This window comes from Mastigoproctus giganteus, chromosome 2 (assembly GCF_048544385.1).
Source record: "Mastigoproctus giganteus isolate SK-2022 chromosome 2, ASM4854438v1, whole genome shotgun sequence".
NCBI classification, from domain to species: Eukaryota; Metazoa; Arthropoda; class Arachnida; order Uropygi; family Thelyphonidae; genus Mastigoproctus; species Mastigoproctus giganteus.
This window is the reverse complement of record NC_143576.1, coordinates 170,514,493-170,530,933: the sequence shown is the minus strand read 5'-3', so window position 1 is coordinate 170,530,933 and position 16,441 is coordinate 170,514,493. Positions and strand designations below refer to the sequence as shown.

The 16,441-nt window shown below is 37.7% G+C and overlaps 1 protein-coding gene across 1 annotated transcript in view; it reads right to left on the bottom strand.

The window, feature by feature from the left end:
- LOC150089740 (transmembrane protein 72) overlaps nt 1-16,441 on the bottom strand; it is a 110,143-nt gene that overhangs the window by 14,899 nt on the left and 78,803 nt on the right. Inside the window, exon 4 of the mRNA XM_090368775.1 lies at nt 11,766-11,902. Coding sequence (XP_090224901.1) covers nt 11,766-11,902 — 137 coding nt within the window. The remainder of the gene's footprint in view (nt 1-11,765; nt 11,903-16,441) is intronic.

Below are 16,441 nucleotides of genomic sequence, written 5' to 3'. Positions count from 1 at the left end.
ATGCATCTTCTTGGGTGGGAAGTTGTGCATTTACATTGTTATTTGTTCTTTAATTTTATGATTTCATTTTATTTTGACATTTTTGGGTATCATGGTACTCAAGTAACAGAGTCACACCTTACCAAGTATAACCTCAAGTGTTATTTGTACGTTACACTAGTTTGTTTGGTTTGATAGTCTTCTTTCTTTCTTCCTTCCTTTTTTTACAATAGTCTTTAAACCACAACCACATCATCTTTGTAATTAAATTATGCACTTGTTCTCCTTTACTTCCCTGTATATTCCATGTCCTCCACTTGCTTTCCTTCCCATAGTGCTCTGCAATTTCCACATCTTGGAATACTGTGTTCAGGTATGGAGACCGCACCTAAAGAAATACATTGTGCTTCTTAAAAGGGTCCAGAGACAGGTAACTCGCCTGGTGAGATTGGCAAAAAGGCATCCATATGAGGAGACTTGATTGAGGTGTTTAAGGCTCTGAGAGGCATAATCAAAATGAACGAGGATGAAATTTTCACGGTTATAAATGATTCTAGAACAAGGGGGAGTATTTTTTTTTTTTTTTTTTTTTGGAAGTAGTTGTTGGCACATCGGCTTCTGTGGCTATAATGCATCTCCCAAGGTTTTTTGCAGTACTTTGATCCAAGCCCGAGGCGGGATTTGAACCCGCGACCTTTGGGCTGCCAGGCAGGCACTTTACCCACCTGGCTAGCCCAGTCGGCGAACAAGGGGGGGGGCATAATTTCAAGTTACGGGGGAGATGTTTACACTGGATTGCAGGAAGTTTTATTTTAACCAGCGAGTTATAAATTACTGGAATAAGTTGCCTACATGGATGGTAGAGGCTGACAGTTTGAGGAAATTGAAAAGTCAGCAAGATAATTACTTATGGAAGGAGGGAAACACTTAGGTTGTCCATTTCCTTTTCTCTTATTTATTAATTATTATTATTTTATTCTTATCATTTTATTTTATTTTTTTTTTGTTACTTTATTACTGTTATTTATTTATTATTATTATTTTTATTTATTTATTTTTTTTGACTGGTGCAGCATAAGCCATAGGCTTCCTTGCACCACATGGCCATTGCTAAAAAAAAAAAAAAAAAAAACCTTGGATCATTGGGATTTACTAATGGTTTTCATATTTTTGTTGTTGTTGCTGCTTTCTAAAAGGCTTGCTTCAGAAAGTTTTGGCAGGCTCCACTGATGACCTTGGCACCATTTATTTATGTTTAAGAATTCGTCCAGGAACTGTTTTATCTTTAATCTTCTGTTCCATTTACAATGAAGAGTGGTTCACAATGGCACTGCTGTTTGTTGACTAACATTATTAGTGGAGTTCCCCAGGTTTCGGTGCTGTGCCCATCGTTGTTTTCAATATTTATCAATGATATTGATGAAGTTGTATCAGGCTTAATGTCTAAGTTTGTTGATGATACAAAGGTTGGCAGGGTGGTTAATGACAGTCATCAGGATGAGCTACTGCAACAAGATCTAGGAAAATTGGGTTAATGAGATGAGAAATGGCAGTTGAAGTTTAGCATTGGCAAATGCAAGGTACTGCAGCACATGGGTGGCAGTAACCCCCAGAATAACATCAACTGTGTGGTACTACACTCAGGGTAGTGGAGAATCAAAAAGACCTTGGGGGAGGGGGGGGTAATAATGCAGTGCAGACATGCTGCCATGGGGTTTGTCAATGACATACAGAAACTTTGCTAGCAGAGATAAGGAGGTGATAATCCCTTTGTATAAGGCCATCGATACATTCATGTACTCTACTAAATATGTGTAGAGTACATGACTGTATCGTTACTTTTCTCGTTATACATTTGGTTTCTGTTTCGGCACGTTTTAAGGCATATTTTGACTTACATGATTTTTCACCTGCTTTTTTCCATCCAGTACAAGCTTTTGGTATTAGTCTCCTTTTTATACTAACACTTAAAAAGCCAGGGCCCTTACAAAAAGGTTGGGCTTTACAACAGCAGCTATTCCAGTGCATTTAATAACTTTTTCTCTACTTTTTATCTTTCTACTTTATTTCTACCTTTTTCATATGAGGGCGATATGAACGTTCCAACTATCCTCATTCTATCGCTATTTTTGTCTTTATTTAACTTCTCCTTTACCCCTTCCCCATCCTCAATTTAATACTTCACCCCATACCATATGCTTGTTCTAAATAATTTTATTACTTCTAATTTCTACTAAATTCCTACACTAATATATTTTTCCAAATTTACTTAAAAATCTACATATAATTCAAAACCTTTTTCCCACTCTGAAAATACTTTATTTTAGGTCATTTTAGCTTTATCCTTATTTCATATCATTGACACTCCATTGGGACTTCCTTGTCCATACTGTAAGAGAATGTGCTAATTTTATTCTTTTTGTTTTTTGGCTTCATTTAACCTCTCTTCAACTGTTATGGACAACTACAGAAATGCAGTTTTTTTTTTTTTTTTTATGCAAACCCCAAACAAGAGAGGTATTAGAACCTATAGTACTTAGTACCATCCTTGGGTTGGAGGTTGAGAAGAGGAAAGAAGATATTTGTTGACATTGGACTTGAAACGTCTGTAGACGGTAATTTTCAGGAAATACATATGAAGGAAGGTTGTTCCAGAAAACGGCAGATGAATGAATAAACGAGGAAGATGAAAAGTTGGTTCTGTGAATTTGAAGTTGGACAGTAAATGGATGTTGGCTGGTGGCAGCACATGTTCAGACTGTTTTGAAAGAGCGAGAGGGAATTATAGAAGCCAATTCAGAAGAACAGTGCCCGTGGAAGTATCTATAGAAGAGGCACGCAGCACAAACAGTACGTTTATGAGACAGCGAGTGGAGAGACTGTTAGAGATGAATCATTAATTAACTTAACTGCCCTCCTCTGAATGGAATCAAGAAGCCTGAAAGAGAGGATTTGGAGGCACCACCCCAGATGCGGAAACAATATTCCATGGCAGCGCAGATTTGCAATTTATACAGAGTGAGCAGCTGTTTGAAAGAAAGGTAATGCTGAGAGCGAAAGAGAAAACCAAGTTTTTTAGATGCAGAGGAAGCAATATTTGTAATGTGTTTGTGCCAAGAGAGATTAGAAGTCAGGGCAATCCCCCAAAAGAGATATATCATTTTGCCTATAAATCAGAGTGTCACTAAAGATAAGCATAAGAGGAGAAGAATCCTTTTTGCGAGATATAAGACAAGACTGAGTTTTAGAAGAGTTGAAATCAACTAAGTTGTCTTTGCCCCACTGGAGAATTACCTGAAGATTGGCATTTAAGTAATTGGTAGCAGATTTTTGAGAAGTTGAAGCTGATTGAGCAGGGCAAGGTTTCTCAAAATGGAAAGTGGAATGCAATGTGCTATCATCGGCAAAACTATGGATAGGATTTCCAGTCAATGGAAGAAGGTCATTAATATACAAGAGGAAAAGAGTGGGGAAAAAGAACTGAACCTTGAGTTACACCGGCATTAGTGGAGAAGTTAGAAGACAGAGAGCCATCTACCATCACCCTCAGTGAGCGATCAGAGAGAAAACTGGATAACCAATTACTAAAAACAGTTGGCAAACCATAAGATGGAAGCTTGTTTAGAAGACCTTTATGCCAAACACGATCAAAAGCCTTTGAGATGTCAAGAGCAACTACTTGTGTTTCACTGAACCTTTCCATTGAATTAGTCCATAAATGGGTAACATAAGCCAGAATATCACCAGTGGATCGACACCGACAGAATCCATACTGGGAATTGTTGATCAGATGGAAGGTTTCTAGGTAGTTTAAGAATTGGCAGTTAATTAATTTCTCCATTACTTTAGAAAAAGTAGAAGTAATTGCAATGGGATGGGATGGATTTGTCACCCATTTTAGGAACTGGCTGGATATGAGCAAATTTCCAAGCAGAAGGAAAAACACCTAACACCTTTGGAATAAGAAAGTGAAAAAAGGTGGCAAAGAATAGGAGTAAGTTCAGGAGCACAGGTTTTGAGAACAAGTGGAGAAATACAATCGGGACCTGGAGCTTTCTTAGCATCAAGATTCATCAAAATCCTTCTGACATCCTTTTGACGGAAAACCACAGGAGATATTGAATGGAGTGTGTTGGGAATGGTGGGAGGTGTTTTACCAAGATCATTAATATATGAGTTGGAAGAAAAATGGGATGCTAGCAGGTCAGCTTTATCCTTGGCTGAAGTGACAACAGAACCATCTGGTTTGGACAGAAGTGGGAGCAGAGATGGGCAAAAGTTGCGGCAAGGGACGAGAATGCTCGATTACCATTAGGGCAAGAAGCAAGTTTTCTACTCTTAGCCTGTTCAAACTCTAGTTTGGACTGATTAATAACTGCTTTACAATTGTTGCGAGCTTTGGTGTAGGCAGAAAATGAAACTGAAGAATTAGAAACAAGCTAATTACGATATGCAACATTCTTCTTTTGAACAGCCTTAGCACATTTATTGGAAAACCAAGGTTTAGATAAAGGACGAGATTTTAAAGTGGAGTGTGGGATAAACGATTCCATTCCTGCAAGAATAATTTCACTGACACGATCTGAGCAAACGTTGACATCAGAAGTTTTGAAAAAGTAATCCGACCAAGGAAAAGAAGAAAACAAATCTCGCAGGTCATCCCATTTTGCATTCTTGTAATGCCAAAGAACACGAGGTTGGGAATAGCCATGAGATAAAGGCTCCATTGGAGAAGAGACATCACCAAGTTGTGATCTGATGTGCCTAAAGGACCTCTCACTTCGACCTTATACTTAGTAGGCTTGTTTGTGAGAAAAAGATCAAGCATGTTGGCTGTATGATTAGAATTGTCCGGTATTCTTGTAGGTAAATGAACAATCTGTGCAAGGTCATTAGTAATTGAAAAAGCCTCAGCATCACGACCAGCTGGGTCGGTGTGACTAGAAAACAGAAGCCAGCTGGAGTTAGCATTAGTAGAGGCATATGATGCAAGAAAGCAAGCTTATTCAGCATCAGCCAAAACAAAAAAAAAAAAAAAAAAAAAAAACACACATCACTCCCATTTCACACCTCCGTTCGTTCGAAATACCTGTCCAGTTGAGCTTTAAATTTGTTTAGGCTATCAATTTCAACAACAAGTGATGGAAGTCGGTTCCACCAACCAACCAACCACCCGCTGGCCAAAGGCAAATTTCCGCACATCTATCCAACATCCGTCCTTCCTCAATTTGAATTTATGCCCTCTGAGGTTATTTTTCTGAGCAAGATGAAGAATCCCATTGGCATTGAGCATTCTCAAACCATTCAAAGCCTTATACACCTCTATCAGATCACCTCGCCGGTGCCTAGTCTCCAGACTCTGTAATTTGCAAAACTTAAGCCTTTCTTCGTAAGAGCAACCCTTTGTTCCATTCACTAATCTTGTTGCCCTTCTCTGTGCCCGTTCCAGCAGCTCTACATCCTTCTTGAAATGAGGCCTCCAGACCTGTATACAGTACTCAAGATGTGGCCTAACCATTGCCTTATACAAGGGAATAATCACCTCCTTATCCCTGCTAGAAAAATTCCTGTATATCATTGACAAGACACCATGAGCTACTCTTGCAGCTCATCTACACTGCTCAGAGAACTTCATATCTGCCTGCACAATTACCCCCAGGTCCTTTTCATTCTCCGCCACTGTCAGTGTAGTACCGCAGAGTTGATACGTTGCTCTGGGGTTACTGTTTCCCACATGTAGTACTTTACATTTGTCAATGTTAAACTTCATTTGCCACCTCTCAGCCCATCTGTTCAACCTTTCCAGATCCTGTTGCAGCAGCATAGCATCACTAGTGTCCTTAACAACCCTGCCAACCTTTGTATCATCTGCAAACTTGGACATTAAACTTGATATCCCATCATCAATATCATTCATAAACACCGAAAACAACAACGGACCCAACACTGAACCCTGAGGAACTCCACTAATAACATTAGTCCACGTTGAGCAGTGTCCATTGATTACCACTCTCTGTCTTCTGCCACTCAACCATCCTCTTATCCATAGCAGCAATTTGCCTCCAATGCCACACTGCCCCAATTTGTGCAGCAGTCTTCCATGTGCAACAGTATCAAAAGCCTTTCTAAGATCCAAATATATAATATCAAAGTTATTCCCTGCATCCAGTTCTTTTGTGACTACATCATAGTATCCAATCAAATTGGTCAGGCAAGACCTGCCCTTAACAAAACCATGCTGCGTCTGAGCTATAACTGAATTCTTGTCTAGATGATCCTGCAGTGCTTCTTTAACCAGTGCCTCCATTAATTTACCTGGAATAGAAGTTAAACTAACAGGTCTATAATTACTTGTGTCAGCCTTTGATCCTCCTTTGTGAATTGGGGTTACATTTGCACATCTCCAGTCTATGGGTACCTCCCCTGAATCCAAAGAAGCTCTCATAATTATGGCTAGGGGTTTGCTTACTTCCTTTGCTGCCTCCTTTAATATAACTGGATAGATCCCATCCACCCCAGGTGCCTTTTTTATGTTTATCCTCAACAATCTCTCCTCCACTTTCCTCTCAGTTATTACAAAATCATCCAGCTGACTGCCAATGTTTACTTTACCTACATCATTCTCCTTCCTGAATAACTCCTCATGCGTGAATGTAGATGCAAAATACTCGTTTAGATTGTTAGCCACCTGAGCAGGATCCTCAACTGTTGAACCATCAATATCCAGTGGACCAATCTGATTAATCCCTTTCCTTCTTGAGTTTAAATATGTAAAGAACTCTTTTCTGTTTTTCTTTGCATCCTTTGCCAAGGATTTTTCGTAGTCTGCCTTTGCCTGCCTAATCTCCACTGTGACTTGGTTACAGACCAACTTATATCTATCATAGGCTTCCATGTCACCCATTAATTTGTATGTATCCCATGCATTTTTCTTCTCTGCCACATCTCTCATTAGTTCATCTGACAACCATTTAGGCCTAAACCTTGAACAATATTTCTTAGTTGGTATGAGTTTTTTAGCATTAGCATAGTAGAGGCATATGATGCAAGAAAGCTAGCTTATGCAGCATCAGCCAAAAAAAAAAAAAAAAAAAAAAAACTTCCATTTCACCCCTCTGCTCGTTCAAAATTACTGTCCAGCTGAGCCTTAAATTTATTTAGGCTATCAACTTCCACAACAAGAGAGGGAAGTGTGTTCCAACAACCAACTACCTGCTGGCTAATGGCAAATTTCCGCACATCTATCCTACTTCTACATTTCCTCAATTTGAATTTATGCCCTCTCAGGTGATTATTCTGAGCAAGAGGAATCCCATCGGCATTGAGCATGCTCAAACCATTCAAGGCTTTATACACCTCTATCAGATCACCTCGCAGATGCCTACTCTCCAGACACTAATTTGCAAAACTTAAGCCTTTCTTTGTAAGAGCAACTCTTTGTTCCATTCATTAATCTTGTTGCCCTTCTCTGTACTCGTTTTCCAGCAGCTCTACATCCTTCTTGAAATGAGGCCTCCAGACCTGTATACAGTCGAGGTGTGGTGCCCATGAGGGCACCACACCTCGACCCCTGCTTTACGTTGGTTCACACCTGGGTGGTCACCCACCATGTACTTGTGCATGGAGGTTATACCCAGGATTACTAACAGTCCCACCATCGTGAAGGTGCAAGCAGAGGATTTGGCTGTCACATACCGTCCGGACTTCACCGAAATTGGGTCCACTTGACTTAGTTCACCCGAATATCAGTTCCATCAGTGTTTTAGACTCCCAGGTAGCAAGTGCAGCTTGTCTGGCATATCTGAGAGAATGTCTGTGACAACCTCAATTACCAAATGATCAGGTGTAGTCTCCTGATGAAATACCTGACCAAGTATCAACGTTCACTTCAGCTGACATCAGATTTTGTTTTTTGCTATTTCTGTTTTCGATCTATTACTAAATTTGCCCACCGATATCTGACAACAGCATTAACACCTTTTATTTTTTATTTTCTATATTTTTATTTCATTTGTTTAACCATTTTACTTTACAGTTCCTTCACCTATAATTGGTTTTGCAATTCAGCCCATAACTGTCTTAATTCATCATAACTTTTAGGATATTAACATTATTTTGCCTTTTACAAACCTACAATACTTCTTTTTCTACTATTCTTACCCTTCTAGTCCTTGGCACTTTGTGTACTTTTTACCTCCATTTGTAACAGATTTATCAGACTTATCTATTCTTAAACACTTATATATGCTTTTCATCCTTTACTGCTGCTTTGCAGATTTTGGTGCATCTGTCAAACTTTGCTTATTTATTTTTATTCAAATATATATATAAATTTTAGAGCTTAAAGACTGCTAAATTAACATTAGCATTAGTTGAGGCATATGATGCAAGAAGGCAAGCTTATACAGCATCAGCTGAAAAAAAAAAAAAAAAAAAACCCACCCTTCCTATTTCGCCCATCCGGTCACTACAAATGTTTGTCAAGTTCAGCCTTAAACTGAGTTAAGCTATCAACTTCCACAACAACAGATAGAAGTCTGTTCCAGCAATCAACTATCCACTGGCTAAAGGCAAACTTCTGCACATCTATTCTACAACTGTCTTTCCTCAATTTGAATCTATGCCCCCCCCCCCTTAAGTTCTTAATCTGAGCAAGCGGAAGTATCCCGTCAGCATTGAGCCTGCTAAAACCATTCAAGGCCTTATACCTCGATCAGATCACCTCGCAGCACCTGGAGACTAGGCACCTCACAGGTGCCTAGTAGAAGGCCTCCGTAGCTGAGTGGTCAGGAGCGGGAGTGCAGTAGCACACACTCTTTGAGTAGACCGGGGTTCAAGCCCCTGGCTGCTGAATACTGTCGATCTGCCAACCTGCACTGGACCAGCGTGGCAGATTATGGTCCATTTCCCTCAGTATGAATTGTTGAGGAGGCTTCCATCCTGCAGTGGGTTGATAATGGCTGCACTTTACCTTTTTTTTTTTTACTTTCAATGATATCATTGATAAATACACAAAACAACAAAGGGCCAGCACCGAACCCTGGGGGACTCCGCTAATAACATTAGTCCACATAGAGCAGTGTCCATTGATTACCACTCTCTGCTGACTCCCACTCAACTATCCCTTTAACCGTTCCAGTATCTTGCCCTTAACGCCATACAGCTCCAATCTGTACAGCAGTCTTCCATGTGCAACAGTATCAAAAGCTTTCCTGAAATAAAGTATATGATATCAAAATTATTTTTGGCATTCAGTTCCTTTGTGACTACATCATAGTATCCAATCAAACTGGTCAGACAAGACCACCCTTTAACAAACCCATGCTGCGTCTTACCTATTATTGCAGTCTTGTCTAGATGATCCTGCAATGCTTCTTTAACCAATGATTCCATTATTTTCCCAGGAACACAAGTTAAACTAATAGTACTATAGTTACTTGTGTCACCTTTTGTATCCCCTTTGTGAATTGGTGATACATTTGCACACCTACAGTCCATGGGGACCTCCCCTGAGTCCAAGGAAACTCTCATAATTATGGCTAAGGGTTTGCTTACTTCCTTTGCTGCCTCCTTTAATATAACTGGATAGATTTCATCCACCCCAGGTGTCTTTTTTACGTTTAATTTCAGCAATTTCTCCTCCTCTTTGCTCTCAGTTATTACAAAATCACTTAGCTCCCTGTTAGAGTTTCATAAATTTCTGGCATTCCCCTCATTGAATAACTCCTCATGTGTGAAAGTTGATGCAAAATACCCAATCAGTTTATCAGCTCCCTGATCATGATCATCAATAGTCAACCCATCATGTTAAGTGGTCCAATCTGATTCATCCCTTTCCTTCTAGAGTTTATATAAGTAAAGAACCTTTTGCTATTTTTCTTTGCATCCTTTGCCAAAGATTCTTATAATCTGCCTTCTCCTGCCTAACCTCCTTTGTGACTTGATTACGAACTAGCTTATATCTATTGTAGGCTTCTGTGTTGCCTGATAATTTATATGCATCCCATGCATTTTTCTTCTCTGAAACGAGCCTCATTAATTCATCCAATATCCATTTAAGCCTGAACCCTTGAACAGTATTTTTTTAGTTGGTATGAAAAGCCTAGTAGCCTCCAAGGTTAAGTCCCTGAAGGCCTCCCATTTAGAATTTGCTGTTGGTAACATCAACAGCAGTCTCAAACAGTTTTTAAATTCTATAGAGTGGGATCAACTGATGATGTTACCATCGGCGAATTCTAAATGGGAAGCCTTCAGGGACTTAATCTTGGAGGCTACTAGGCTTTTCATACCAACTAAAAAATACTGTTCAAAGTTCAGGCCTAAATGGATATGGGATGAATTAATGAGGTTCGTTCCAGAGAAGAAAAATGCATGGGATGCATATAAATTATCAGGCAACACAGAACCCTACAACAGATATAAGCTAGTCTGTAATCAAGTCACAAAGGAGGTTAGGCAGGTGAAGGCAGATTTTCTACAGCAACGTGTTCGAGGGGCAACCAGAGGGAGTATCAGCAGTGATTATCCATGCATTAGGAATTTTCAGATAATGGAACCACTAGGTGACAGTAAATCCCACATCAGTACACTGTGATCACTCTCACCTAGTGGTTCCTTTATCTGAAAATTCCTAATGCATGAATAATCACTGCTGATACTCCCTCTGGTTGCCCCTCGAACATGTTGCTGTAGAAAACAATCCTCCAATAAATCCACAAAAGTCTTGCTAGCGTGTGAGTGATCAACTTACAAGTTCCAGTCAATATCTGGAAAGTTAAAATTCCCCATTACAAGACATTCTGATTTACTGGCTCATTCTATTTCTCTGCACAACTGTTCACTGTACTCATCATAGTCATTAAGCCTATAACATACTCCTACTCTCATTTTCCCTTTCCCAGTGTTTATGACACACCAAACAGACTCAACATTGCACTGTCCACCCGTGTCAACTGGATGCACTTCCTTAGATTTTATGTGTTTCTTAACTAACAGCATAACCCCTCCTCCCTTCCTACCCTGTTTGTCCTTTCTGTGCACATTGTACTCCCCAAATTCCAATTCTGCACTGCTTATATCTGTGTGACACCATGTCTCTGATATCCGAACAATATCTGCCTTTGATGTCTTGATCAGCACTTCAAATTCATCAATTTCATTTATTATACTTCTAGCATTAGTGTACATGAAGATATACATGCACGTGTTCTTACTCTTAGTTACCCTAACATAGCCCATGTATTTACTTGTTCCATGATTACTCCCAGCAGCTCTTGAAGTCCCTAGTGCAAGAATCACTTTCGCCTCTGCCTGCGGCTGCTGTTAATCTTTTAGTCTGCGAATCATGCGAACTTCATATCTGACTGCACAATTACTCCCAGGTCTTTTTCATTTTCTACCACCTTAATCTAGCAGTTTTCCGACCCACCTAACACTGCCTCGATAGCATCAGCAAATATTCTTGCCCTCTTTCTATTTAAATGTATCCCATCCCTGTAGAAGCAGTTTCTCCTGTTAGCAAGCAGTAAACATTTATGTAATTTTCTGTTATTTCATATACTTATCATTCTTTATTGCAAATATTTGTAAACAAAGGAATTGTCAGTATCTGTTGTAATCAATATTGAAATATCCCATAAAGGTTTTCAATAGAGTACATTACAACTAAATGAGCACAAGTATGTAAGTTTTTTTTTTAATCATAGCAATTTCTTATCCAAAATTATATAATAATTTTGAAATTTTAACTTAAATGTTTTGCAAAAAAAATTAGAAATAATCCTCACCTGCAACTGTAGCCAGCCACACTGTTACAGGTTTAAGAAAGCAAAGGACAGCCATTGCTAAATACAAAATACTCTTCTTCCATAAATCTAGCCAATTCACTATTTGCCAACACCTCAAACATGAGTGTTTCTCTTCTCTGAAATTACCATAAAGTCATCAATATATACTGTGGTGTTATTTGTTAACATGATTCAAAAATACTACTGTCTTTTCAAATTACAAGCCATACTAAAAAAACTATTTCACAATTTGAATTTTAAAAATTAACCATAAAGGTTGGTCTCCTTAGGATTGGAAGCTTAAACAGTAAAGGCTGATAATTGGTGAAATAATGGCCATTAAACCTGTGTGGAGTGTAATCTGGCTTTGATTTCTTAAAGAAGTAAAGATTACTTCCTGTATCACATCTTCAATGACTCCAAAGAGAGCAGAACCTATAAATTATGTTGACTTGATTTACATAAAGTTGTTAATTTGACTGATAAATATATGATAATTTGATTAATATGTGAAGACTAATGGTGTCATAAGCACAGCATTATAAGAGTATAAATATTCATAGTTATCCATTTACTTAATGTTAATTTATTTAATTTTAATTATTAAGCTTATTAACTAAATTAATAACTAATGTAAAATTATTTAAAACCGTTAAAAATTTAACCTTTACCTGATGTCTGTTAATAGCTATTTGTTAACTATTTCAAGCCCAAACCTTAACAAATATAAAATGTATAATCAAATTAACAACTTTATATAAATCAAGTCATCATAATTTACTGGTTTTGCTGTCTTTACAGTCACTAAAGAAGTGGTACAAGAAGTACCACGAAATATCTGAGAATAATTATAATAATGGTAATAACAGGCTACTAGAATGCAATTCTTTAAGAAATTAAAGACAGATTACACTTCACACAGGTTTAAGTATTCATTGTTTCACTAATTTCCAGTTCTTGATATACCTGATACGATATCAGAAAGGCTGGTATTCCAGAAACAAACAGGATGAATGTAAGAGAGCTGCACTTTTTTTTTTATGAAAACCCCAAACATAAGCGGTATTAGAACCTATTATACTTATTACCATGCTTGGGTTGGAGATTGAGAAGACGAAAGAAGATATTCACTGACATTGGACTTGAACTTCTGTAGACTGTAATTTTCAGGAAATACGTATGAAGGAAGGTTGTTCCAGAAAACGGCAGTTGAATGAATAAACGAGGAAGATGAAAAGTTGGTTCTGTGAGTTTGAAGTTGGACAGTAAATGGATGCTTTACTGTCCGACTTATAGAAGCCAATTCAGAAGAACAGTCCAAATGGAAGTATCTGTAGAAAAGTCATGCAGCAGTAACAGTACGTCTATGAGACAGCGAGTGGAGAGACTCTATTAGAGATGAGTCATTAATTAACCTAACTGCCCTCTTCTGAATAGAATCTAGAAGCCTGAGAGAGGTTTTGGTGGCACCGCCCCAGATGTGGAAACAATATTCCATGGTAGGATTGATTTGCGATTTGTACAGAGTGAACAGCTGTTTGGAAGAAAAGTAACGCTGAGAGCAAAAGAGTTTTTTAGATGCAGAGGAAGCAATATTTGTAATGTGCTTGTGCCAAGAGAGATATATATCATCTTGCCTAGAAATCGGAGTGTCACCAAAGATAAGCATAAGAGGAGAAGAATCCTTTTTGCGAGATATAAGACAAGACTGAGTTTTAGAAGGATTGAAATCAACTAAGTTGTCTTTGCCACACTGGAGAATTACCTGGAGATCGGCATTTAAGGAATTGGTAGCGGGTATTCGAGAGATTAAAGATAATTGAGCAGGGCAAGGTTTCTCAAAATGGAAAGTGGAATGCAATGTGCTATCATCAGCAAAACTATGGATAGGATTTCCTGTCAATGGAAGAAGGTCATTAACATACAAGAGGAAAAGAGTGGAGGAAAAAACTGAACCTTGGGAGACACCAGCATTAGTGGAGAAGTTAGAAGACAGAGAGCCATCTACTATCACCCTCAGTGAGCGATCAGAGAGAAAACTAGATAACCAATTATAAAAAACAGTTGGTAAATCATAAGATGGAAGCTTGTTTAGAAGACCTTTATGCCAAACACAATCAAAAGCCTTTGAGATATCAAGAGCAACTGTTTGTGTTTCACTGAACTTTTCCATTGAATTTATCCATAAATGGGTAACATAAGCCAGAATATCACCAGTGGATCGACACCGACAGAATCCATACTGGGAATTGTTGATCAGATGGAAGGTTTCTAGGTAGTTTAAGAATTGGCAGTTAATTAATTTCTCCATTACTTTAGAAAAAGTAGAAGTAATTGCAATGGGATGGGATGGATTTGTCACCCATTTTAGGAACTGGCTGGATATGAGCAAATTTCCAAGCAGAAGGAAAAACACAGTTGGAAGAAGAAAGTGAAAAAAGGCAGCAAAGAACAGGAGTAAGTTCAGGAGCACAGGTTTTGAGAACAAGTGGAGAAATACAATCGGGACCTGGAGCTTTCTTAGCATCAAGATTCGTCAAAATCCTTCTGACATCCTTTTGACGGAAGACCACAGGAGATATTGAATGGAGCGTGTTGGGAATGGTGGGAGGTGTTTTACCAAGATCATTAATTTATGAGTTGGAAGAAAAATGGGATGCTAGCAGGTCAGCTTTATCCTTGGCTGAAGTGACAACAGAACCATCTGGTTTGGACAGAGGTGGAAATTATTCTTGCAGATGGGCAAAAGTTGCGGCCAATAGCTTTGGCAAGAGACCAGAATGCTCGGCTACCATTAGGGCAAGAAGCAAGTTTTCTACTCTTAGCCTGTTCAAACTCTAGTTTGGACTGATTAATAACTGCTTTACAATTGTTGCGAGCTTTGGTGTAGGCAGAAAATGAACCTGAAGAATTGGAAACAACCCAATTACGATATGCAACGTTCTTCTCTTGAACAGCCTTAGCACATTTATTGGAAAACCAAGGTTTAGATAAAGGATGAGATTTTAAGTATGTGGAATAAAGGATTCCATTCCTGCAAGAATAATTTCACTGACACGATCTGAGCAAACATTGACATCAGGAGTTTTTGAAACAGTAATCCGACCAAGGAAAAGAAATCTCGCAGGTCATCCCATTTAGCATCCTTGTAATGCCAAACAACATGAGGTTGGGAATAGCCATGAGATAAAGGCTCATTGGAGAAGAGACAATCACCAAGTTGTGATCTGGGGTGCCTAAAGAACCACTCACTTCGACATGTATTTAATAAGCAGTTTCACTATATTTTTACTTTCAGAATTAAGTTATTCTGGAAGTAAAAATACAGTGAAAGGAAATTGGAGAAATAGCTTTTAGTATTAGTTTGGAAGAAAGTTTAATTGGCTTGGAAGCATTATCCAGTAGAGGACAAAATTTGTCCAGTAAAGGGCAAAATTTGTCCAGCAGAGAGCAAAATTTGCACAGAAGTGCTCTTTAATATCTTGGAAGGAGTAGCAGAAATGAAACTAATGACAAAGAAAGAATAATACTGGTCATAGATTTAAATAGCAGCATAAGAAAGGACAATTACAACTGCAGAGATATTTTAGGAAAACTTGGAAATAATGGTAATAACAGGCTACTAGAATTTTGTGCAAGCCATGCACTTGCAATTACAAATACAATATTCGTAATTGCAAGTGAGTTTATGTGTAGAAGCATAGAATCTTACACAACTAGGTGAAGATACCAGATGATTTGAGATTGGTAGTGACCATCATTTTTGTACTGGATAAATTAAAAATGATAATTAGTGTAAAAACTAAGAGGAATAACAAAAAAAAAAAAAAAAAAAAAGTTAAAAATCAAAATTCTCTTAGATTTGCCATCAACCATTAAATATAAAAACCTTGATCACAAGTTAAATGGAATAGAGGACAAATATCAAAAATTTAAAAGAACTTTAATGAAAGTTACAAGAGAGATATGTGTGGGAGAATATCTGTAAAAGATATGAAATTCATAACTTCATTTTGTACCCAAGAAGTTAAAGAGACAGAGAGAGAAGAGAGAGAAAAAAAAAAAAAAAAAAAACATAAGAAATCTTTGACAAATAAAATTAATATATCCATATTGGAGTATAAAAAAAAAAAAAAAAAAATTGTAAGAGGGATATAATATGTTGTGAAAAAGGCTAGGGAAGTAAAAATTATTGTAAGATTTTGAGAAAGCTATGAAAAAATATTAGAAGGGTGAAAAAATGTTTTGGCATTTAGAAAATCTCAGAATGAGAGGAAAACCTCATAAATAAGATAATCAAAATAGGGGGAAAGTTATATAAAAAATAAGTAAATAAGTAAATACAGTCAATTCCGGTTATTTGGGACACATCGGGACTAGTGTAGTATTATTTTATGCATTTTGGCCCAATTAAACGAAGTTTCATGTAAATAGTTAAAAATACAGCTTTACAATTGATTTTCTGTATGATCAAATCACGTTATGATGGACTCACCATAGTAAAGTACCGTTCACTATACAATATGTAGTAAGTGCCAATCATTGTGATCACATTTGTGAATTGAATTTTAATTCTATTAAATAGCAATTCTAATTAGCGAAAATAAGAGGAATATTAGACACAGGCGATAAAAGTAAAGATATATTAAGTACAAATTTATACTTTATCTTACCAA